The sequence below is a fragment of the Phyllostomus discolor genome, chromosome 5 (assembly GCF_004126475.2).
Source record: "Phyllostomus discolor isolate MPI-MPIP mPhyDis1 chromosome 5, mPhyDis1.pri.v3, whole genome shotgun sequence".
Classification (NCBI taxonomy): domain Eukaryota; kingdom Metazoa; phylum Chordata; class Mammalia; order Chiroptera; family Phyllostomidae; genus Phyllostomus; species Phyllostomus discolor.
The window spans coordinates 109,192,393-109,219,258 of record NC_040907.2 but is presented as its reverse complement, the minus strand read 5'-3'; the positions used below and the strand labels follow the sequence as shown (position 1 = coordinate 109,219,258).

At 40.9% G+C, this 26,866-nt stretch overlaps 1 protein-coding gene across 1 annotated transcript in view; it reads right to left on the bottom strand.

The window, feature by feature from the left end:
* Nucleotides 1–26,866, bottom strand: part of LOC114497508 (tyrosine-protein phosphatase non-receptor type 20) — a 63,788-nt gene that overhangs the window by 13,126 nt on the left and 23,796 nt on the right. The window contains exon 6 of the mRNA XM_036027507.1: nucleotides 10,782–10,784. Coding sequence (XP_035883400.1) covers nucleotides 10,782–10,784 — 3 coding nt within the window. The remainder of the gene's footprint in view (nucleotides 1–10,781; nucleotides 10,785–26,866) is intronic.

Sequence of the window (26,866 nt, the reverse complement as noted above, 5' to 3'; positions counted from 1 at the left end):
GATGTATTATGTTTATTTATTTGCAAATATTGTACTATCCTTGCATCCCCAAAATGAAACCCATTTGATCATAGTGCATGATCTTTTCAATCTATGGCTGGATGTAGTTTACCAATATTGTGTTAAAGATTTTAGCATCTATGTGTATCTGTGATATTGGCCTGTTGTTTTCTTTTTTTGCTGTATCTTTATCTGGTTTTGGGGTTAGGATGATAACTTCATAAAAAGGAGTTTGGGAGTCTTCCCCCTTCTCCAATTTTTTGGAATAGTGTGTGAAGGATAGGGGTTAGCTCTTCCTTAAATATTTTGTAAAGTTCTATGAAACCATCTGCTCCAGAGCTTTGTGTGTTGGGATTTTTTTTTTATTACTCCTTCAAATAACCAGCTGTTATCATTGTGTTCAAGTTTTCTGCTTCTTCTTCAATCAGTTATGGGAAATTCTATTTTTCTAATAAATTGTCTATTTCACCCAGATTTTCAAATTTCTTGGCATACAGTTGTTCATAGTGATTTGTTACAATCCTTTGTATTTCTTTTTTTTAAGATTTTATTTATTTTTAGAGAGGAAAGGGAGGGTGAGAGAGAGAGAGAGAGAGAGAGAGAGAGAGAGAGAAACATTAATGTGTGGTTGCTGGGGGTCATGGCCTGCAACCCAGGCATGTACCCTGACTGGGAATTGAACCTGCGACACTTTGGTTCACAGCCCGTGCTCAATCCACTGAGCTACACCAGCCAGGGCAATCCTTTGTATTTCTATGGTATCAGTTGTAATCTCTCCTTCTTCATTTATGATTGTGTTTATGTTGGTGCTGCTCTATTTTTCTTGAATTTTCTTAAAGGCTTGTCCATTTTGTTTATGTTTTCAAAGAACCAGCTCCTGGATTTATTGGTCCTTGGAATTGTTCTTTTAGTCTCTATGTCATTTAATTCTGCTCTGATCTTGGTTATTTCTTTTTTTCTACTTGCTCTGGGCTGTCTTTGTTGTTGTTCTGCCAGTTCTTGTAGATGTAGAGTTAGGTTGTTTATTCTAAATGTTTCTACCTTTTTAAAGTGGGCCTATATTGCTATGGACTTCCCTCTCAGGATTGCCTTTTCTGCGTCCCATCATTTTGGATTGTTGTATGTTCATCTCCCTTTATTTCCAGAAACTTTTTGATTTCTTCCCTGACCGCATTCTTAACCTATCCATCATTTAATAGCATGCTATTCAATCCCCATGAGTTTGAGTATTTTTGTGTTTTTTCCTTGAGGCTGGTTTCTAGTTGCAGGACCCTGTTATCAGGGAAAATGCTTGATATGATTTCAATTTTCTTGAATTTGTTAAGGCTTGTTTTATATCCTGTCATGTGTTCTATCTTTGAAAATATTCCATGTGCATTTGAAAAGAATATGTATTTTGCTCTTTTTGGATGAAAGGTTCTATGTATATCATTTAAGTCTATTTGATCTAGGGCATTGTTCAATGCCACAATATTCTTGTTGATATTTTGTTTGGAAGATCTGTCCATTTTTTATGGTGGGGTGTTAAATTTCCATACTATAATTGTATTGCTGTCAATATCTTTCTTGAAGTCCTCCAAGATCTTTCTTATGTATTTGGGTGCTTCTATGCTGGGTGCATATATGATTATAATGTTTATGTCTTCTTGATGGATTCTTCCCTTGAGTATTATAAAGTGACTTTCTCTGTTTCTTCTTATGGCCTTTGTTTTGAAGTCTATTTTGTCTGATATAAGTATTACTACCCCCAATTTTTTTCCTGGTGATTTGTTTTGAATATTATTTCCAACCCTTCACTTTCAGTCTGTTGATGTCTTTTGTTCTGAGGTGGGTCTCTTGTGGACAGCATATCTGTGGGTCATGTATTCTTATCCATTCAGCTATCTTATGTCTTTTTATTGGAGCATTTAAAACATTTACATTTAATGTTATTATTGATAGGTATTTATTCATTGCCATTTTTTTCATACCTATGTTCTTCTCTTCCTCACTCTTTTCCTTCCTTTTTTTTTTTTTTAAAGAAGACCTTTTAGTATCTCTTACAGAGCTGATTTGGTGGAGGTATATTCTTTTAGATTTTTTTTGTCTGGGAAGCTCCTTATTTGGCCTTTCATTTTAATTGAGAGCCTAGCTGGATAGAGTAATCTTGGTTGCAGGCCTCTGGTTTTCATTACTTGGAATATTTCTGGCCATTTCCTTCTGTCTTGTAGTGTTTTCAATGAGGAGTCAGCTGTTAACCTTATTGGGGCTCCCTTGTATATTACTTCCTATTTCTCCCTTACTGCCTTTAAGATTCTCTTTTTGTCTTAGAATTTTGCCATTTTAATTATGATGTGTCTTGGAGTGGGCCTTTGGGTTCCTCGTAATTGGGACCCTCTGTGCTGCCTGGATTTCCATGGCTTTTTCTCTCTTCAAATTAGGGAAGTTTTCCATCATTACTTTTTGAAACAGGTTTTCTATCCATTGCACCTCTTCTTCTCCTTCTGGTATCCACATTATATGGATGTTATTCCATTTCATGTTGTTCTGCAGTTCCCTTAACACCTCTTTGTTCTTTCTGATTCCTTTTTCCTTTTCTTGCTCTTTCCACGTGTTTTTTTTTCTACCTTGTACTTCAGCCCACTCATTTGATTCTCTGCTTCATCTAGACCACAGGTGGGGAGCACAAGTTCCGTGGGCCAAATCCAGCCTTGCACCTTGTTTTATTTATCTTGGCACCTTGTTTCTCTTCAGTGGCAGAGCCAAACTCTCACTTAACTTTTTTTTTAAGATTTTATTTATTTATTTTTTTAGAGAGGGAAGGGAGGGAGATAGAGAGAGAGAGAGAAACATCAATGTGTGATTGCTGGGGATTATGGCCTGCAACCCAGGAATGTACCCTGGCTGGGAATCAAACCTGGGACACCTTGGTTCCCAGCCCGTGCTCAATCCACTGAGCTATGCCAGCCAGGGCTCACTTAACTTTTAAGGAGTAGTTATATTTACACTATCCTAAAGTTACATTCGTCCCTATCAAGGCAACCATGAGGTTTATGTGGCCCCCAGTGAAAATGAGTTTGATTCTCTGATCTAGACTGGTTTTTATTTTTTTCTATGTGTTACTTATTTCAGAAACTGTATTCTTCATTTCCTCTTGGCTCTCATTGATAGTCTCTATGTCCTTTTTCATGTTGATATAGTTTGCAGTAAGTTCCTTGTAGTTTCCCTGTAGTTTTTGATAATTCTCACTGAGCTCATTGAGCTTCCTCATAACCATTGTGTTGAACTCAATATCTGATAGTTGAGTTTTTCTATTTCATTTAGCATTCTTTCTGAGTATTCCTCTTTTCCTTTTGATTAGGGGTTGTTTCCTTATCTTCCCATTATTTGTGAGTCTCTTATTTGTTTGCTTTTGCTTCTTAAATTGAACTGTCTTGATTCCCTGAGTTTGTGATATGAACTCTATGGTAGAAGAGCTGTGAGACTGAGTGGTGCAGTCTCCTTGATCTCCTGACCTTGATTCTCTTGGGATGAGTTTTATGCCATTTATGTTGGTTCTCTGGATATAATTGGATTTTGATTATTGTGGGGAAGTTCTTTGGTGGGTCCTTCTATCTAGCTGGTTGACTGAGATCACTCTGCCCACCTTGTCTTGTATGCTGTTCTGCAGATGCTATGAGAACAAAACCACAAAGCCCAGGACACAAACCCACATCTGCAAAAATAACTCCCTACATCCACAATCTCACTATCAACAGTAAATGAACCAGTATTAATAAGGGTATAAAGAAATTAAGACTATTATAACAAAGGAGGGAAATAAACTATAGTATAAAATCTAATGACTTAATATGTACAAACTTGATGGACAATAAATGAGTGTTAAAAAGCTATGCAGGAAACAAAATATCTCAAATCATGGAGAAGACCACAGTGGATTTTGTCTTGATAGTCTCTAGTATTTACCACTGTTTTTTCTTTCTGGATCTACTCTGGTGATGTCAGATGTTGACCCTGTCTGACCTTAGGCAGCCTGCTCCAAGATGGCTGGGGACCTACTGTTCATGGCTTCCTCCTTCAGTTGTTAATCTAGTCACTCTGCACTTGGCAGTCAGATTTAAGCACAGTAGAGCAACGCATAATCCCTCCTGGGGTCAGGGCTAGTGTTTCCCCTCAGGCTATTCACGCTCATAGGGGAGTGGTCTGCCTGAGCAGGATGGCTGCTGCTGTGCAGAGTATGACTCATCACCAGGGTCCTGGCACCCACTCTCTCTGCTCTCTCCCCAAAGTTTCTGTCCCCAGCCTCTCCTCATATATACCCAGTCCACTCTGTCCCCACCTTTGCCAGAGCTCAAGGTAAGTAGATGCAAATGAAAATTTGTTTTGTTGGCCCTTTAAATGCATCTCCAGCCTTCTATCTCTGGCAGGGAGCAACCCTGCCGCTTTTCACCACTGATTGTTGTCTGTGTACATTTTGGGCTCTGGTGCTTTAGGCTCAGGTCCCAACCTAGGGTTTAGACCCCACACTTCTCAGGGGGATCCAACCAGTTGCTTAATTATCCCTCCATCACTGCTGCCTGTGGGTGCCTAGCCAGCCTTCTTGAGTTCCATCACACCCCATACCAGTCAGGTTTCGCTGAAGCTGATTCTTCTGTCTATCCAAGGTTGTAAGTCTTTTCTCTCACTATTGTTTAGTTGTTTATTCTGGGTGATTTCTCCACAATTTAGTTGTAGTTCCAGATTGGTCCTGTGAGGAGGTTAGTGTGGCTTCCATTCACTCCTCTACCATCTTGTGCCCTTGATAATTCTGTTTTTACTTGGAGATTAAGAGATGTGTGTGGATGCCAAGTTGACAAGGCATGGACTGTGACTGCTTCACAATATGTTAATATGGCTAGGCCAAATTAGTTTTCCCAGAATTCCAATCCCTGAATGTTTCCAGTTAAGATGGTTAAGGGAAGTTCTTGAGTGAGATTTGAAAGGCAAACCTGAAACAATGGCCATTTTGTAGGTCACACACTGTAGCTAATCTCCTGGTTCACCTCATTCTTTAAATAGAGGGAAGAACTTAATATCATAAAAATTCCTATCCTTCCCATGTCACTCTAATATGAATTTCAAAGGGATTTAGAGAGAATGAACAAAATAATTTTAAATTCCATATGTAGCAAAAACATGCAAATAAGTTACAAAAATTTGCTTTAAAAGATTAGGTTTAGGATGTGCCTTTCTAGATATTACTTAGAATGAGGGGTTTCCAGGAACAACTATAAAGGACACATGGACAAAACCAAGGGGGAGGGTGGAATCAAGGGGGGGGGGATGGTTGGGGTAGGGGAGAATGGTAGGAGATAAATGCATACAACTGTAATTGAACAATAATGAAATAATTTTATAAATAAATAAATATAAAATGAAACAAAATAAAATATCATGTCCACAGGAACAAACTAGTTAATCTGGGGAGAAAAGGCTGGAGAACAGGAAACAGTTTGGGGAACTTAATATGCCATGAATGTATATTTAAATTCAGTTGGGTAAGGTTGTTTATTTAGTGAATGGTGCTGGTATAATTGTCTAGTCAGTTTTCTATACCTTTACCATAGTAATTAACTGCAGATTAGTGACCTAAGCAGAATGAATGAATGAATGAATGAATGGAAGGAAGGAATGTGGAGAGCCAAGCAGGATAATGCATGCCAAGGGAGTTGGAAGCAGGCCTCAGGTTTAGTTAGCTGCCCTGGGCCATGGAAGAGTGCCTGATAGATTGTTGTAAGAAAAGAATGACTTGGCTGCTTGCTATATCACTGTACCAAGAAGGAGCAGCAAATGTTCTTAAAAAATAAAATGTACCTAGCCTCACGGTTTGTCTTTCTCATGCTGCTTCAAAGAGTACTCAGTATATACAGCCTGACTTCATCAATAAACAGTTCCCTCCTCTGCATCCCAGAGAAGGGATTCCACCTGACTCCCCTTTGATTCTGTCTCTTCTCAATCCCCCCTCGCCTTCCCTTGGGACCTGACCAATCTAGCCCCACGGGTTGTGGCAGGTGGTGCCTGGAACAGGGACCCAAGTATGAGGGAACTCCCCAGCCAGAAGACAAGGGGACATTCCTGAGTGGCCATGGTGCAGTAAGTGGGGAGTGAAAAGGATTTATAACAAGCAGGTGTAAAATTGGAATTCTGGGTCGGCCAAGCGGCGGCTGTATACACAAATGCTGTGCTCCATGTTACCTGCACAGGGCACTAATAAGTCCCCACCACACAGCTGGAGTAATTCTTAACTTACGTACAGCAAACTTGGCCTTGGTTTCCTGCAGAAGGCACAGTAAATGAATATATGTGGGCTCGGGTAGGCCTAAAAATTAGAGAAAGATATACAGCAGAAGGCACCAAGCAGATTCCAATCTTTGCTTTCACTTAGTGGACCCTGATTAGAAAAGCTCTAAATCCTGAAAAGGAAGAATGTAGGGTGCTAAAACCAGCAGCTGAAACCCTCGCTAATACTGTAGAAGGATCTACTACTTTGAAGGCAACTGCTCCCCAGCTAGAGCCCAGTGGAGAGCCGCTGCTGCTAGAGTTTGAACAAGAAGTGGAACAGGAAGCTGCTGGGGATCAGCAGCAGAGAATGCAAGAGGATGAGCCCCCTAATAATTCTGATGATGAGGACTCAGTAGTAGGATTAGTAAAGCAAATGTCTCAATTATCCTCTCCAGACCAAGCTAAGCTCACTGAAGTACTTTCTCCCACTAACCCCTCATCTTCCAAAGCTCCTCCTCCTTATCTTAGTCCAGTAGGACCGTCAGAAACTATTCCCTTACAAAGAAAGGGCTTTACTAAAAGCTGTGGATCTGGGAGAGGGCATACAAAGATTTATGCTATTCCCTGTGTTTAAGAGGCCTGATCCACAAAATCCTAACAACGGACAAAGATATCACAAGGTCCTCTCCTTTAAAACTTTAAAAGACTTAAAAGCTTCTTGCAGTATGTATGGGCCAACATCCCCTTTTTCCCTTGCTCTTCTTGATACCATTGGCTCTGAAGCCATGGCACCAAAAGACCGGATTGTACTAGCCAAAGCATGCTTATGGGTGGTGCGGTGGGTGGGGGGGTGGGGGGTTGGATTCCCTGATGTGGAAGTCTGATTGGTATGAAGAGAGCTCACAACAGGCAGACAGAAATCAAAATCATAACATACCTATTACATTTGAAATGCTTTCTGAGTCTGGATTATATGAGAATTTTCAGAATCAGCTAGGGTATACTTTATAAGTTTACCAACAAATTACAGCATACACCACCAAAGCTTGGTGCTGCCTTCCTTCCAAAGGAGAAAAATCTCAAGACCTCACCAAAATCCGACAGGGGCCAGAAGAACCTTATCAGGATTTTGTTTCCCATCTCCTCCAGGCTACTGGACAGTTGATAGGGGATCCAAAGGTTGGTAATATATTAGTCAAACAGCTAGCTTCTGAAAATGCAAATAAGGTCTGCCAAGCTGCCTTAAGGCCATATAAGAAGGGTAATCTTACTGATTTTATTAGAATCTGCAGATATTGGCCCCTCCTATATCCAAGGAGTCACTCTTGCAGCCACTCTCAAAAGAACTTTGGGGACAAAAAGTGCTTGCTTTAACTGCAAGTAGAGTAGACACTTCGCCCATAACTGTCCTCAAAAAATGGGAAAAAGCACTGCAAATGCAGGGCAAAAGGGTAAAACCCCTGTTGCCCCGGCCCTTTGCCCTTGCTGCTGTCAGGGTAAGCATTGGGCTAACGAGTGCTGCTCTAAAACTGACACTAATGATCAGCCCATCAGGGGATCGTTGGGAAACTCCTCACAGGACCTGTCCTGGCCCTGGCAAAGAATAGGGGCCATGATGCAGGAATTTCAATCTCCCAACTGTCCAGAGCCACCTCAGGGAGTGCCAGATTGGACCTCTGTCCCACTGCCCAACAAGTACTAATGCCTGAGATGGGTCTTCAAGTCATCCCCACAGGGGTTTTTGGGCCATTGCCTTCTGGCACCGTAGGAATCATTTTAGGGTGAAGCAGTCTCACTGCTAAAGATTTTCAAGTTTTTCCTGGAATAGTAGATGAAGACTATACAGGAGAGTTGAAAGTAATAGCACAGGCCTCTGTCATTATTCAAATATTGCCAGAGACAAGGATAGCACAATTGCTACTCCTCCCTTATTAAGGCCATGGGAAAGGTTATTACTGATGAACCTAGAGGGAACAAAGGCTTTGGTTCCTCTGATGCTATCTTTTGGATACAAGTGGTTAAAAAGACGCAGCCTCAAATGAACCTTACCATAGAAGGAAAGTCATTTAAAGGTCTCCTAGATACCAGAGCTGATGTTTCCATTATTGCTCAAATTCCCTGGCCACAGACATGGTCTCTTCAAGAGGTATCTACTGAATTACAGGGTGTAGGACAAATTCAGACCCCTCTGCAAAGCATAAAATTTCTCAAGTGGCACGATGCTGAAGGGCATTCAAGATGGTTCCAACACTATTTCCTTCCTTCAATCTCTGAATTTATGGGGAAAAGATGTATTATCTGAAATGAGTGTATATCTCTATACAGCCCTTCTAAAACTGTAACTCAAATCATGTTTAATCAAAGATTGATGCCTCATAAAGGGCTTGGAGTTAACAACCAAGATAGGACAATGCCTACTGAGACAGCCCCTCACACAAAACATCTGGGACTAGGGATGCAAACTCAACATTCAAATTTAGGGTAGGGGCCCTAGTAAAAGCTCCCCCTCTGGCAACCACAGCTGACCCTATTGCCTGCTTGTCAGACACCCCCATGTGGGTGGACCAGTGGCCCCTCACAGGGGAGAAATTAATAGCAGCTCAACAATAAGTAGAAGCACAACTAAAAGCCCACCATGTTCAGCCTAATATGAGTCTTTGGAATACTCCTATATTTGTCATAAAAAAGAAATCAGGAAAGTCGTGATTGTTGCAGGATTTGTGCAAGATCAATGAGACCATGCAAATTATAGGCCCTTTACAGCCTGGTTTGCCCACTCCTACAGCAATCCCTTGGGACTATCATCTTATAATCATTGATTTGCAGGATATTGTTTTTACTATCCCGCTTTCACCTGAAGACTGTCAGTAGTTTGCCTTTTCCATTCCTTCCACCAATTGGCAGGCACCTGTGCAGCATTACTGTCAGAGGGTACTACCCCTCGGCATGGCCAACAGTCCACCTCTTTGTCAAAAGTTTGTAGCACAAGCCCTCCAACCTATTCATGACAAATACCCCAAGGCTTATATTATCCACTATATGGATGATATTTTACTGTCTCATCAAAGTGAGGAGTTACTTCTCTCCTTGTTCCAAGAAGTAGTTCCACAACTAGAAAAGTGGGGCTCAAAAATAGCCCTGGAAAATGTGCAGAAACAACACCCATTTTCCTATTTAGGTTATATTATTGAAGGACAACACATTCATCCCCAAAACCTACAAATCAGATGAGACTCTCTCAAAAGCTTCAACAATTTCCAAAAATTACTAGGTGATATTAATTGGATCTGACCAACCTTAAAATTAACTACAGGACAACTCAATCCACTGTTTAATATTCTTAAAAAAGGCCCTGACCTTCCCTCCCTGCTACAACTTGACAAAACTGCCCTACAGGCTCTACAATTAGTAGAGCAAGCTATTCAAGACTCTCAGGTCACCCAGGTTGACCTGACTCAAGAAGTTTGGGTCCTTATCTTACCCACACCTTATCTTCCCACTGGGGCTATTTGGCAAACCCAGGGTATTCTAGAATGGCTCCATGCTTCCCATCTCCCCAAGAAATCTTTACTGCCTTACCCAAAAGTTGTCTGCTGGTTAATCAATAAAGGACAATGATGCACACAATTGTTAGGGCTGGAGCCAAATAAAATTGTAGGCCCCTATTCTGCTGCCCAACAACTACAGCTGTGGGAAAATGCAAATTATTGGCAAATAGCCCTAGCTGCTTATCCTGGTCAAATAGACAATCATTACCCTGCTGATAAACTCCTTTGGTTTTCTCAGAGACATCCCTTTATCTTTCCAAGGATTGTAACTTTGACTCCCATTTCAGGGGCAGCAGTAGTATTCACCAATGGGTCAAGTTCTGGAAAAGCTGGGGTTTATACCCCTCAGCAAACTTTGGTTGAAACCACCCCCTATTCATCTGCTCAGAGTGTTGAACTCTATGCTGTCTGTATGGGCTTAACTCATTTTGTGGCAGAACTTGTCAATATTTATAGTGACAGTCACTGTGTCATCCATACTGTATGACATATTGAGTCAGCAATTTTTGGACACATGTCCTCTGAGGATTTGTTCCACCTCTTTACCAAATTACAATCTTTAGTCCACAAGAGAGCCTTTCCGTTTTTTTATTGAACATATTCACTCTCATAGTCAATTACCTGGATCCTTAGTGGAGGGCAATCATAATGCTGATCTGCTAGTCTCTGCTCTTGTGCATACACACCTTTGCAGCAAGCCACAGACATGCACGCCCAATTTCATGTCAATGCCACAATGCTTTGTTCCCTATTACTAGGAAACAGGCTTGACAAATTATCAAAAAGCGCCTTCGCTGCATTGTGCACCTCCCCTCACCTGTCGTCAGGGTCAATCCTCATGGACTTTGACCCAACCATCTATGACAAATGGATGTTACATGAATCCCTGCATTTGGCCAATTGGCATGGGTTCACATAACCATTGATACCTTTTCTCATTTCACATGGGCTTCCTATCACACTGGAGAAAGCATTAAAAATGTTATCTCTCACTGTCTCCAGATGTTCTCTCTTATGGGATGCCCTACACAGCTCAAAACTGATAATGCACCTGCATATTGCAGGAGGGCATTTCAACAGTTTTGTACATACTTTCAAATCACTCATGTCATAGGCATCCCTTACAATTCTCAGAGACAAGCCATTGTAGAGCGAGTTAACAAATCCCTTAAAACCTATATTGAAAAACAAAAAGGGGGAGACAATACTAATACCCCACAAAGACAGCTAGGACTAGCCTTCTATATTCTTAATTTTTTAAATTATGATGAGCAAGGGATTACTCCTGCCGGAAAACACCAGTTATTTACAGTTACCAAGGATCTAGTTTCCGCCAAGTGAAAGGATCTTGCCACAGGCCAATGGCAGGATCCTGACCCTATATTAACAAGAGGACAGGGATATGTGTGTGTATTCCCTACCTGAATCCCGACTTGTTTGGGTCCCGGCAAGACTTGTCCGCATCTGTGATGGAACTCTACGAGCCTCCACTCCTGGATACCCTGGAGAGAAAGGTGAAACAGCTCAGGATAAGTCCCAGACAACCCAGGGAGAGGGTGTCAAGGCTGCTGACCCATAGCATGGGTCTGGCTGAACCTCTGACACAGGAACAACTAGAGAAACTGACTGAGCAAGCACAAGGCTTGGTCAACCAGCAGTCTGCTCCCTGTGATGCTTCTACCCTCTTCATAGCCATGTTAGCTATCATTGCTACCCAAATGGGTATGGGAGTTGCTGATCCTTTTTGGGCTTACCTTCTAGAGCCCCCATTGCTGTTCCCAGCCCTGGGAAGGACCCTCAATTCCGGTGTTTGTAAATGACATGCATCTCATGGGGGGTTCTAACTCTAAATATATTGTGCCACAGTCCTGTGGGAATTATTTGTATGAGGGATGAGCTAGCAAGCCCCGTCTTTGCTTGTCTCCTGATGTACAACCAGGGTGTGTTTACTTACAACAGGAATGTAAAATGGCTTATAGGGGGACAGACATTGCTAATGTAACAGGTCCATGGGATGTTGCCAAATATATTATGACTGTGTCAAAATGGGGTTTTCCTAACACAACTCGAACTGTGAGTGTTTCTCATCCACCATTTCCTTATCGCCCTAATGGCTCTCATGTTACATGGAGTGGATTCCCTCCATGGACTGATTGTGCCGGCATCCTGCCTATGATGAATAATGTTTCTGGAACTGGACTCATACTCTATGATTGGAGCCACCTCTTGGATCCAGTTCACCCTAACATTCGGTACTGGACCCCTGACAGTTTCATCTCCAATATCCTGACCACAGCAAAGGGATTTTTCCAAAAGAACATTTGGCATCTTGGAATGACCCTACAGTTCATTAACATGTCTGCAGGAAGTATATCTGACTTGGGGATCCATTGGGCACATGGGTTGTGGGCCTGTGTTCAACCGCCTTATGTTATTGTAGTAGGGAATTTAAATATTACTTTGCAGGACTAAACTTTCTTAGTCCAGTGTCATAGCTTTAATCTTTCTAATTGTGTATCTCATTACAATCAAAATAAGGCTTTATTGATTCTGCATCAACCTACTTTTGTTATGCTTCCTGTAAATCTGACTGGCTCTTAGTATGCTGACATCTGACTTCTTCTAGGCTTCAAGTCCTAGAAGAAGTGCAAAAGGCTTTAACCCACATGTGATGAGCCATTACAGGCTCATCATTACAGGAATCATTGCTCCAATAACACTCATAGACACTGCTAGCGCTGCCATGGTTGCATTAACACAAAGTATTCACAATGCTGATTTTGTTAATAATTTAGCTCATAATGTATCAATAGCATTAGGAGATCAAGAAAATATAGATTTAAAGTTAGAGGACAAACTTAATGCCTTAGAGGCTGTAGTCATTGGTTTAGGCAAAATAGGGTAGAAGCCTTGACTCTGTTCCAAGCTTCAATGCCACCCTCAATACACATATGTCTATATAACTCCCATTCCTTGTGATACTTCTGTATGGGACTGGGACAAAGTGAAAAACCATCTAATGGGAATTTATAGTCATGAAAACATAAGTTTAGATATAAAGCAATTACATTCTGAAATACTGCAAATACAGAATGTGTATCTTTCTATAATTGACCCTGCTCAAATAGCCCATAAACTGCTACAAAAATTGCAGGGATTTAACCCCTTTAATTTGTTAAAGCATTCCTTATGCTATCTCATTGGCTTAGGTAGGTTTTTGCTAATTATGTTCTGTGCTTTATCCCTAGTCTGCCAAAAACTGCGAGCCCAATTATTCTATACATGAGTAAAGCTGCATCAGGTGCAATTAGAAAAAAGAAAAAAGGGAAATGTGGAGATGCAAGCAAGCTAATGCATGCCAAGGGAGTTGGAAGCAGGCCTCAGGTTCAGCACAGCTGCCCTAGGCCACAGAAGACTGCCTGACAGATTGTTGTAAGGAAGGAATGACTTGGCTGCTTGCTATATCACTATACCAAGAAGGAGCAGCAAATGTTCTTAAAAAACAAAATGTACCTAGCCTCATGGTTTGTCTTTTTCATGCTGCTTCAAAGTTTACTCAATATATACAGCCTGACTTCACCAATGAACAGTTCCCTCTTCTGTATCCCAGAGAAGGGACTCCACCTGACTCCTCTTTGACTCTGTTTTTTGATTTCTCAATCCCTGCCTCACCTTCCCTCAGGACATGACTGATGTAGCCATGCAGGTTGAGGCAAGGAAGGAAGGAGAGAAGAATAAATTCTGGGAAAGATTTAGGAGAGTATTTGTATATTCTTCCTGTAAAGAAGAACCTTTTAAACATTTTAGAAACCCAAAATGTTTATGGAGTCTCATAAAGTCTCATAAGGTCTCCTTATAAAGGTCTCACTTCTTAAAGTATGGAGTAGGAAAATAATTTATAATACATTTGTCAAACAGACAAGGCATTAAGACTGCCTACATGTGAAGAGGGCCTACAAATTACCCCATATTTTGCCATATACAATGTGCCCCAATGTGTAATGCATACCCAGGTTTTTGTGTGCATTATACATGGGATTATTATAGCCACTATTTATACCCATAGTATGTAATCATAAGACCCATGTATAATACACATCCTTATTTTTCCCTCAAAAATTTGGACAAAAAAGTATGTATTATTCATGCCAAAATATTGTAATAAGAAAAAAATGGACAAAGAATGTAAACATGCAAATGAAAGACAGTCTAATAAACATAAATAAGATACTTTTTCTCACTAGGAATCAGCATCATGTAAATTACAGGAATAAAAAAGTGCTATTTTTCATCCATCAGACTGGCAAAAGTTAAACAAAGTGTTACCTAGGGATGATAAGAATGTGGGAAATAGGACCCTTCCAAACAGAGCAAGAATAAATTGCTCTAACCTTTTGGAAAGGAATCTAGTATTGTTCACTAAAATATAAAATAAACATATACTTTGGCTTAGCAACCTTCTAACCAAAATAAATGCACCAATACATAGGAAATATGTATAAAATATGTATTACAGATTAGTAATAAAAAAGTCAGAAGGAGAGTAGTTGAATTATAGTATTCCTATATAATGGAATATTAGGTGGCTATTAACATCTTAGAATATACATTAATATAGTCAGGGCAGTTTGTTTAAAAACATTATAGAGTAAGTTATAGCACAATATTTATTTAAACTGTAAACAAAAAGCCTATGTATTTGTGTTTACAGAGAAACTGTTAATATTTGTTATCATTGAGTCAGGATTTCAGATGAAGAAAAGAAATTATTTATACTTTGTCCACCTGTGCCTCCTCGCACAATCAAGATAGGGACAACAACAATTTAGAAACAGAATAACATCCAGAACTGACAGAAAATTGATCTGAAAATTGATCTAATCTGGATGGAAGTCAGACAACCAAAAAGTAGAAATAGACCCATTCATCTAGACCGGTAGGAGAGGCATAGTCGGGCAGCCAGGCGCGGGTCACAGCATGGAGAGCAGAGAGTTGGGACCAGGTGTGTAAGGCATCCAGGGGTGCGTAAGCCATCCCAGACACTCAAGACCACAGCAGGTGGACCCTGAGTGCTCAAACAGCAGCTGGAAGACCCCAGCTGAGGGGTGTCTACCAGAAGACCCAGTGAGGCAGCGATTGTAAAGCAAGGCAGTGCGCACAACCCAGGATCCCAGTGCTGGGAAAGAGAGCCTCAAGACACTGATTGAGGACACCTGTGGGAATTGAGGTTCACGGAGAGACACCCAGCCTCCCAGGAGAGGTCCTTGGAGGGTCCCATGGTGTGCACAAGCCCACCCACACAGGAACTGGCACCAGAGGGGCCCAGTTTGCTCAGGGGAAGCAGCAGAAGGAACTGAAGTCCCACAGAGAACTGAGCAAGCGCCATTGTTCCCTCTCTGACCCCACCCCCACATACAATGTCACAACCCAGAGACTGGGGTACCCCACCCTGATGAACACCTAAGGCTCCGCCCCTCACCACAACAGGTGTGACCAGACCAAAGAGAGAGAGAGAGAGAGAGATGGCTCAAACAGAAGACCAAATGAAAGCCCCAGAACCCATCCTTTTAAGTGACCGCGAGATAGCCAACCTATCAGATGCACAGTTCAAAACACTGGATCAGGAAGCTCACAGAATTGGTTGATTTTGGTCACAAATTAGATGAAAAAGTGAAGGCTACAATTAGTGAAATGAAGAAAAATGCACAGGGAACCAATAGTGATGGAAACAAAGCTGGGTCTCACATTACTGGAGTGTACCAGAAGGAAAAAAGAAACAACCAAACAGAAAAGAATGAAGAAATAAGAATTCAAAAAAATGAGAAGTTTAGGAACCTCTGGGACATCTTGAAACGTTCCAACATCCAAATTATAGGCGTACAAGAAGGAGAAGAGGAAGAGCAACCAGTGGAAAAATTATTTGAACAAACAATAAAGGAGAACTCCCCCATTCTGGGAAAGGAAATGGACTTCCAAGAAGTCCAAGAAGCTCAGAGAGCCCCAAAAAAGTTGGACCCAAGAAGGAACACACCAAGGCACCTCATAATTACATTAGCCAAGGTAAAAATGAAGGAGAGAATCCTAGAAGCAGCAAGAGGTAAGGAGACAGTAACCTACAAAGGAGTTCCCATCAGACTAATTTCTCAAAAGGGACCTTACAGGCAAGAAGGAGCTAGAAAGAAGTATTCCAAGTTATGACAGGCAAGGACCTACATACGAGATTGCTCAACCCAGCAAAGCTTTCATTTAGAATGGAAGGGCAGATAAAGTGCTTCACCAAGCCCTTATTATATGAAATGTTTAAGGGACTTATCTAAGAAAAATAAGATAAAAAAATATGTATAGTAAAATGACAGCAAATTCACAATTATTAACAACCACACCTAAAACAAAACCAAAAGTAACTAAGCAAACAACTAGAACAGGAACAGAACCACAGAAATGGAGATCACATGGAGGGTTAGCCACAGGGGAGTGGGAGGAGGAGAGAGGGGGGAAAGTTATGGAGAATAAGTGGCATAGATGGTAGGTAGAAAATAGACGGGGGGGGGGGAGCAAGAACAGTATGGGAAATGTAGAAGCTAAAGAACTTATGACACATGGCCATGAACTAAAGGGGAGGAATGTGGGTGGGAGAGGGTGTACAGGGTAGAGGGGAGTGAAGGGGAGAAATGGGACAACTGTAATAGTATAATCAATAAAATAATTTTAAAAAGTATTGAGTATTTGCAAAATTAATAGTTAAGTAAAATACAATTAAGGTATAAAGTATTAACCATATACTACTCAATTTAAAAAAGAACATTAGTGCCCTGGCTCGTGTGGCTCAGTGGATTGAGTGCTGTCCTGTGAACCAAAGGAACACCAGTTCAATTTCCAGTCAGGGCAGGTTCCCAGTAGGCAGTAGGGGGAGCATGAGAGGCAACCACACATTGATGTTTATCTTTCTCTCCTTTTCCCTTCCCCACTCTCTAAAAATAGATAAATAAAATCTTTAAAGAAAAAAGAACATTATCATTGCCTTATGTCCCCATGAACCTTCCTCCTCCCTCAGGGGTAACCACTATTCTGGATCATGCCATCATTCCTTTGATTTTGTTTGTTTTATTTACCAGATATGCTGTTTTGAATATTTTGCAAATTTATACATATGGAATCATATATTCTTTTAAATCTCGACTTTTATGCTGAGACTACATCTGGATTAATTTGTTCATTTTCAAATATACCACAACTAATTCATGTATTCTAAATGTTGAAGGACATGTGAGTTTTTTTATGTTTATGGTTACTACAAATGAGGACAGTATGAACACTCATGCATATGTCTTCTGGTGCAAAAGGGAAAGAATTTCTCTAAGCTAAATAATTAGGAAAGGGAAAAGATGGCATCGGGGTAGAAGGCAGCAGATTCCACTTCCCTCTACACACAGGAGAAAATCCTGGCCGATCTACAAAGTAAAAGAGAAGGCAACCAACATACCTCAACATATATGAAAATAAGGGACCAAGAATTGTGGCGGAAGCGAAAAACCAGATGGTGAGAGGAGCACTGCAAGACAGTAGGGTCCCAGGGACCAGTGTGGGGTCGAGGGGGGTTGCAGCCCTAGGCCCAGCACACACTGCAGGGTTTGCCACAGAGTCCTTGGGAGAGAGCAGGGGCAACTGCTCGCTCCCCAGACAAACAAGGTCTGAGTGGCTCTGGGAGGAAACCAGTTGCTAGCAAACACACAAGGGCTGTGAGCACCCTTGGAGTTTGTGGACACCGGCAGGGTTAGGTCATGCAATGGGCCCTGATCCCCACAGTCACCAGTCTGGCTGGAGACTTGGACTGCAGGAGAAGCCAGGCCATTGTATGGAGCAGCAGGATTGAGTAGGAGGAATTTCTCAAGAGGAAGGAGTGAAAAGACAGACACTGTTTGGGGAATCCTCCTATGCAGCAGTATATTGTTAATATTTTAAATTGGGTAATAGATTGTTAATATTTTATACCTTAATGTTATTTTACTTAACTACAGGCAGGATTTTGTATTCCTCTTCTTTCTGTATTGCTCTGGCCTCCCTGCTACCCAGCTGGGCAGAGATCCCATGGTTGCACAGAAGGTTGTGCTTGTGCAGAGGACCTTACTCACCCCCATAGCATTGGGAAAGGTGAGGCAGTCTGACCAAGGGCGTGTGCCCAGGAGTGCAACCCCGCACCCCAGCCCACAGTGTTAACCATCGGGAAAGTCCTGGATCCCACACCCAGGGGACAGGTGAGAAGTGCCACGATAGCTCCCCAGACAGTGTGCACGGCACACTGAGTGCAAATCGGTAAGGAAGAAAAGCCATATCAATCACCTCTGAGCCTGCCATAGCCAACAAGACCAGAAAAACCGGTTTGGCCACTTTGAAACCAAGAGGTTTTTTAATTTTATTCTATTTTTTAACAATTCTTGGGAGAAGATGGCGTCGGAGTAGGAAGGAGCAGATTCGGCTTTCCTCTGCTCAGGGGAGAAAATCCTGACCGATCTATGGAGTAGAGAGGCAAGCAACTAACATACTTCAGCATTTTTGAAAATAGGGGACCAAGGATTGTGGCAGAACCGAAAGAACAAAGAACGGACCCTAAGGGGAGTGCTGCAACAAGGTAGGGTCCCAGGACCAGCGTGTGGTCCGGGGATGCAGCCCCAGGCCCGGGGCTGCTGCTGGGTTTGCCATAGGGTCCTTGGGAGAGAGCCAGGTCAACTGCCCCCTCCCCAGCCAAACAAGGTCTGAGCGGCTCTGGGAGGAATCCAGGTGCTGGCAAACACACGGGGGCTGTGAGCACCTTTGGAGGCGGTGGACACCGGAGGGACTGAGTCACGCAGTGGACCCAGACCCCCACGGTCACCGGTCTGGCTGGAGAGTTTGGCTGTGGGAGAAGCCAGGCCACTGTGGGGAGCGGCAGGCTTGAATGGGAGGAATTTCTCAAGAGGAAGGAGTGAATAGACACAGACGTTGTTTGGGGAATTCTCCTAAAGTGATCAGTGGCTCCAGCCTCCCTGCTACCCAGCTGTGGGTGCTCCGGCGCATGGGCGCACCAGCACACCGGCACACCAGCACACCAGCACACCGACACACGGGTGCACCTGCACATGGGCGCGCCTGCAGGGAGAGCATCCCCACACCCCAGTCCACAGCAGTAACCCTGGGGAAAGACCTGATTCCCACACCCAGGGCACAAGGCTGAGGAGCCAGTACGAACTCCACTGGCCAAGGAAGAAAAGCCAAGCAAATCATCCTTCAGCCTGCTTCAGCCAGCAAGAGCAGAAAAACCGGTTTGGCCACTTTGAAACCAAGAGACTTTTTAATTTGATTCTATTTTTTTTAACAATTTTTCATTTTTTCATTTTTATTGTATTTATTCTCTTTTGATTTCTTTTTCCTCTCTTACCTGATTTCTTGTTTTATTCCTTCCTCCTTCCTATCCTCCAATTTTATCTCTTCTTCCTTCCTTCATCTGCCTTTTCTACTTTTTACTTTTAAAATTTTTTTCTAAATACGTACAAGTGAGACAAAATCCTGGATCTGTGAAAAGACCAAAGTTGAACCCAAAGAAGGGGCATCACAACAGCTGGGACAGTGAGATAAATGTCACTCTGCCATTACAGAGAACCTGCAAGTTATTGCATATTTGTATTATTATTATTTTTCCAGTATTCCTACATCTTTTTTAAATAGTATTTTTATATCCCTCTTCTTTTTGTATAGTCTGCTTTGCTAGACTGGCTATATTGTATGACCTGACAGCTTTCCCCTGATATCTCTTTCCACACTGGATTGCTAATCTACTGTCCTTTAACTCATCTGTGTCCCATTAGCACACTACTCGATGTTTTGTACTCCCTATTCTTGTTACCTAGATCTCATAGACTCTGTCATATGAATGTTGCCATAATATTATTGTAAATAACTGCTGTTCCATGCAATTGTAATTACTTCACAACACCCCCCGCTCAGATCTTAGCCCACTTCAAAGTTTCCTGAACTCTATTACTGTAGTGGTTAACTCTATTCTCTCACACACTACACCTATTTACTATCCTTTACTCTCACCTTACCCCAGAATCTGACCTCCCACAATCTCCCTGCCTTATAGATCCAACTCACAATCCTTCCTTCCCCAACAAGAGTCTTATCTTCATTCCATCCTTTCTAAAAATCAGCTAGCTCGGTGGAAGATCATGGTTAACACTATACATAGTCAAAGGATCTCTTATCTCTTCAGTACTTGCTACCACTGTAACTAGCATAGAATTCTCTGTTGCTGTCTTAAACCATTTTGCCTTCCCCCTCCAACTGAAGACAAAAAAGAATAGGTGGAGGAGGTGAACACCAGGATACCCACTGGAAGAGGAAACCCAACAACAAAGGAACCACTAACAGATAACAACAGAAGAAGGTGAACGAGGGAGTAGTAACCACACAAACCTCAATCCAGGACCTATCTGGAAATACAATTAAACAGTAGAGACAGCAGCCAATAGAAACAACTGGACAAGATTTCTTTAAACCTTATACACACAGACGAACCAGCTTCAACACAACCTGCCCTCACCAGCACAAGAAAATACAGGAGGTGGTGGAAAGAGTGACTCTCCTTTAACCAGCTGGTGGGAAGGAACCACCAAAGAAGGACTCAACAACAATCAAAACCCAAGGCAAACACAAAGCCAACTTAAATGACAGCCCAAGACCAGTGAGCTTGGGAGATCAAGGAAACAGCACTACTGAAACTCACTGCTATTCTACTACAGAAGTTCACACCATAAACCCAGGGAGCCAGAACAGATCAATATAAGAAGCTGAGGTGAACAAGAAGAGTCTCACAAACAATGCTAAGACAAAGGCACAATCCCCAAATGAAAAGAAAGGAGGAAACCTCAGAAAGAATGCTAAATGAAATAGAGGCAATTCAACTATCAGATATGGAGTTCAAAGCAATGATTATCAGGAAGCTCAATGAGCTAACAATGAGCTACCAGAAACTACAGGGAAACCACAATGAACTCATTGAAAACTACATCAGCATAAAAAAGGAAATAGAAACTCTCAACAAGGGCCAAGAGGAAATGAAGAATACAATTTCTGAACTGAAGAACACAGTAGAAGGAATGAAAAGCAGGACTGATGAAGCAGAAGATCAGATCAGCGAGCTGGAGGAAAAAGTAGAAGAAAACACCCAGAAAGAGCAAGAAAAGGAAAAGAGGCTCAGAAAAAATCAAGAGGGATTAAGAGAAATGCAAGACGATATGAAACGTAATAATATCCGTATAATAGGGATACCAGAAGGAGAAGAAGAAGAACAAGGGATAGAAAACCTATTTGAAAAAGTAATGATGGAAAACTTCCCTAATTTGATGAGAGAAAAAGTCACACAAATTCAGGAAACACAGAGAGTCCCAATCAAGAGGAACCCAAAGAGACCCACCTCAAGACACATCATAATTAAAATGGCAAAATTTCAAGACAAAGAGAGAATCTTAAAGGCAGCGAGGGAGAAACAGGAAGTAACATACAAGGGGGCCCCAATATGGCTAACAGCTGACTTCTCAATGGAAACACTCCAAGCCAGGAGAGAATGGCAAGAAATAATCCAAGTAATGAGAACCAGAGGCCTGCAACCACGACTACTTTACTCAGCAAGGCTCTCAATCAAGATAGAAGGCCAAATAAGAAGCTTCTCAGACAAAAGAAGTCTAAAAGAATACACCTCCACTAAACCAGCTCTGCAAGAAATGCTAAAGGGACTGCTTTAAGGAAAGAAAGGAAAAGAGAGTGAGAGAGGAACACACATACATAAAAGGCAATGAATAAGTACCTATCAATAATAACCTTAAATGTAAATGGATTAAATGCTCCAATCAAAAGACATAGAATAGCTGATTGGATAAGAAAACATGACCTACACATATGCCGCCTACGAGAGACCCACCTCAGGATAAAAGATCTGCATGGGCTGAAAGTGAAGGGCTGGAAACAAATTTTCCAAGCAAATGAACAGAAAAAAAAGCCGGGGTAGCAATACTCATATCTGACAAAATAGACTTCCAAAGAAGGACCATAAAAAGAGACCCAGAAGGTCATTTCATAATACTCAAGGGAAGAATTCACCAAGAAGACATAAATATTGTAAATATATATGCAGCCAACATAGGAGCACCCAAATACATCAAGAAAATCTTAGAGGACTTCAAGAAAGATATTGACAGCAACACAATTATGGTACAGGATTTTAACACCCCACTATCAAAAATGGACAGATCTTCCAAACAAAATATCAACAAAGATATTGTGGCATTGAACAATACCCTAGATGAAATGGGATTTACTGATATATACAGAACCCTCCATCCCAAAGAAGCTAAATACACACTTTTTTCAAATGAACATGGAACATTTTCAAAGATTGACCACATGATAGGACACAAAACAAGCCTCAACAATTTCAAAAAAATTGAAATCATACGAAACATTTTCTCGGATCACAAGGAACTGAAACTAGAAACGAACCCCAAGGAAAAAAACCCAAAACACTCTAATTCATGGAGATTATATAGCATGTTATTAAACAATGGATGGGTCAAGAATGATATTAGGGAAGAAATCAAAAGGTTTCTGGAAACAAATGAAAATGAACTCACAACAACCCAAAACTTATGGGACACAGTCAAGGCAGTCCTGAGAGGGAAGTTCATAGCGATACAGGCACACATAAAAAAGTTAGAAACATTTCAAACAAACAACCTAACCCTACATCTACAAAAACTCGAGGAACAACAAAGGCATCCCAGAGCAAGCAGAAGGAAGGAAATAGCCAAGATCAGAGCAGAATTAAATGACATAGAGACTAAAAGCACAATTCTAAGGACCAATGAATCCAACAGCTGGTTCTTTGAAAAGATAAACTAAATCGACAAGCCTTTAAGGAGACTCATCAAGAAAAAAAGAGAGAAGACCCAAATAAACACAATTAGAAATGAAAGAGGAGAGATTACAACAGATACCACAGAAATACAAAGGATTGTAAGAAATTACTACAAAGAGCTGTATGCCAAGAAATTTGAAAACCTAGGTGAAATAGACAAGTTTCTAGAAAAATATAATCTTCCAACATTCAATGAAAAAGAAGCAGAAAGCCTGAACAGACCAATAACAACAAAAGAATTTGAAGCAGTAATCACAAAACTCCCAACACACAAAAGCCCGGGACCAGATGGTTTCACAGGAGAATTCTACAAAGCATTTAAGGAAGAGCTAACCCCTATCCTTCACAGACAATTACAAAAAACCAAAAAGATGGGAGTCTCCCAAACTCCTTTTATGAGGCCAACATCATCCTAATTCCAAAACCAGATAAAGACACAACAAAGAAAGAAAACTTCAGGCCAATATCACTGATGAACATTAACGCTAAAATCCTCAACAAAACACTGGCAAACTGCATCCAACAATACATTAAAAAAATCATACACTATGACCAAGTGGGATTCATTCCAAGTATGCAAGGATGGTACAATATTCGCAAAGCAGTAAATGTAATACATCACATAAACAAAAGCAAAGACAAAAACCACACGATCATATCAATAGATGCAGAAAAAGCATTTGATAAGATACAGCACCCATTTATGATAAAAACACTCAGCAAAGTGGGAATAGAGGGAGCATTCCTCAACATAATAAAGGCCATATATGAGAAACCTACAGCCAACATTATACTCAATAGGCAAAAATTATAATCTTTTCCACTAAGAACAGGAACAAGACAAGGATGTCCAATTTCACCACTTCGATTCAATATAGTATTGGAAGCTTTAGCCACAGCAATCAGACAAGAAAAAGAAATAAAAGGAATCCAAATCAGAAAGGAGGAAACAAAACTATCACTGTTTGCACATGACATGATAGTGTACATAGAACATACTATAGACTCCACCAAAAAACTGCTTGACCTAATAAATGAGTTTGGCAAAACAGCAGGATACAAAGTCAATATCCAGAAATCAAAGGCATTTCTGTACACCAACAATGAAACAGCAGAAGCAGAAATAAAGAAAAAAATCCCATTTGAAATAGCAAAAAGAAAAATAAAATACCTAGGAATAAACCTAACCAAAGAGGTAAAAGACCTGTATTCAGAAAACAACATAACGCTGAGGAGAGAAATAAAGGAAGACACAAACAAATGGAAACACATACCGTGTTCATGGATTGGAAGAATTAATATCATCAAAATGTCCATACCACCAAAAGCAATTTACACATTCAATGCAATACCTATTAAAATACCAATGGCTTATTTCACAGACATAGATCAAACACTTCAACAATTTATATGGAACCATAAATAATCCCAAATAGCTGCTGTAATTTTGAGAAAGAAGAGTAAAGTAGGAGGCATCACAATACCTGACACTAAACTATACTACAAGGCCACTGTAATCAAAACTGCCTGGTACTGGCATAAAAACAGGCACATGGACCAATGGAATAGAACAGGGAGCCCAGAAATAAACCCAAGTCTCTATGGTCAATTAATATTTGACAAAGGAAGCAGCAACATAAAATGGAATAAAAATCGCCTCTTCAACAAATGGTGCTGGGAGAACTGGACAGCTATGTGCAAAAAAATGAAACTCGAGCACCACCTTACACCTTATACAAAAATAGATTCAAGGTGGATAAAAGACTTAAATATAAACCGTGACACCATTAAAGTCCTACAAGAGAACGTAGGCAGGAAAATCTCAGGTATTTCACACAGAAACTTTTTTACTGACTTGTCTCCTAGAGCAAGGGTCATAAAGGAAAGAATAAACAATGGGACCTCATCAAAATGAAAAGCTTTTGCACAGCTAAAGAAAACAGTATCAAAATAACAAGAGAACCAACTGTATGGGAAAACATATTTGCCAATGATACCTCAGACAAGGGTTTAATCTCCAAAATATATAAAGAACTTACACAACTGCACTCTAACAAGACAAGGAATCCAATTAAAAAAAATGGGCAAAGGACTTGAACAGACACTTCTCCAAGGAGGACATACAGAGGATCCAGAGACACATGAAACAATGCTCAATATCACTAGCTATCAGAGAGATGCAGATTAAAACCACAGTGAAATACCACTTCACACCAGTCAGAATGGCCATCATAAACAAAGCAACAATCAACAAGTGTTGGAGAGGTTGTGGAGAAAAGGGGACCCTAGTGCACTGTTGGGACTGCAGACTGGTACAACCACTATGGAAAGCAGTATGGAACTTCCTCAGAAAACTAAAAATGGATCTGCCTTTTGACCCTGTGATTCCACTCCTGGGACTAAATCCTAAGAACACTGAAACACCAATACAAAAGAACCTTTGCACACCGATGATCATAGCAGCACAATTTACAATAGCTAGGTGCTGGAAGCAACCTAGATGCCCATCAGCAAATGAATGGATCAAAAAACTATGGTACATTTACACAATGGAATTCTATGCAGCAGAAAGAAAGAAGAAGCTCCTACCCTTTGCAACAGCATGGATGGAGCTGGAAAGCATTATGCTAAGCGAAACAAGCCAGGCAGTGAAAGACAAATACCACATGATATCACCTTTAACAGGAACCTAAACAACAAAACAAAGAAACAAGCAAAATAGAACCAAAGACACTGAAATAGGGGACAGAGTGACAGTGACTAGAGGGGAGAGAAGAGGGAATTTCAGGGGGCAATGGGTAGTGTTTAGAGAAACAAATTTGGAAGACATATGGACAAAAACTAGGGTTGGGGGGTGATGCAGGGGAAGAGGGGAGGGTTGGGGGGTGGGCTGGAATGGGAGTAGGTGGGAGAAAACTGTACTTGAACAATGATTAAAATAAAATTAAAGAAAAAGAAATCTGATAAGAACTGAAAAAAAACAATTCTTAATTTTTTAATTTTTCTCATTTTTATTCTATTTCAATTTCTTTTTCCTCTCTTTTCTGCTTTCTTGTTTTATTCCTTCCTCCTTTCTTTCCTCCAAATTTATGTCTTCTTCCTTCCTTCATCTGCCTTTTTTTTAAATACCTGCAAGTAAGACAAAAACCTGGAACTGTGAAAAGACCAGTGTTGAACCCAAAGAAGGGGCACTGCAACAGCTATGACAGTGAAATAAATTTCACTCTGCTATTACAGAGAACCTGCAAGTTATTGCATATTTGTATTATTATTATTTTTCATTATTCTTACATCTTTTTCTTAATAGTATTTTTGTATTCCTCTTCTTTTTGTATAGTCTGCTTTGCTTGGCTGGCTATATTGTAACACTTGACGGGTTTCCCCTGTTCTCTTTCATACTGTATTGCTCATTTACTGTCATTCACTTCACCTGTGTCCCGTTAGCACACTACTCAAGGTTCTATACTCCCTATTCTTGTTATCTAGATATCATAGGTTCTGTAATATGATTGTTGTTCTAGTATTATTGTAAATAATAGCTGTTCCATTCAATTGTAAATATTTCACAACACCCCTCCCAGATTTTAGCCCACTTCAAAGTTTCCTGAACATTATTACTGTGGTGGTTACCTCTATTTCCTCACACACTACATCTGTTTACTTTCCTTTACTCTCACCTTACCTCAGAATCTGACCTCCCACATCCTCACTGATTTCTAGCTCCAACTCACAATCCTTTCTTCCCCAACAAGAGTCTTATCATATTTCCACCCTTTCTAAAAATCAGATAGCTGGGTGGAAGATCACAGTTAACATTACACATAGCCAAAGGATGTCCTATCTCTTCTCTACTGGCTGCTGTAAATATCATAGAATACGCTCTTGCTGTCTTAAACCATTTTGCCATCCCCCTCCACCGGTTCACAAAAAAACAGTAGGGTGGAAGTGGTGAACACCAGGATACCCACTGGAAGAGGAAAGCCAACAACAAAAGAACCAGCAACAGATAACAACAGAGAAAGGTGAAGGAGGGAGTGGAAAACACACAAAACTCAATCCAGGACCTATCTGGAAATACAACTAAACAGTAGAGACAGAATCCAGTACAAACAACTTAACAAGACAAGAG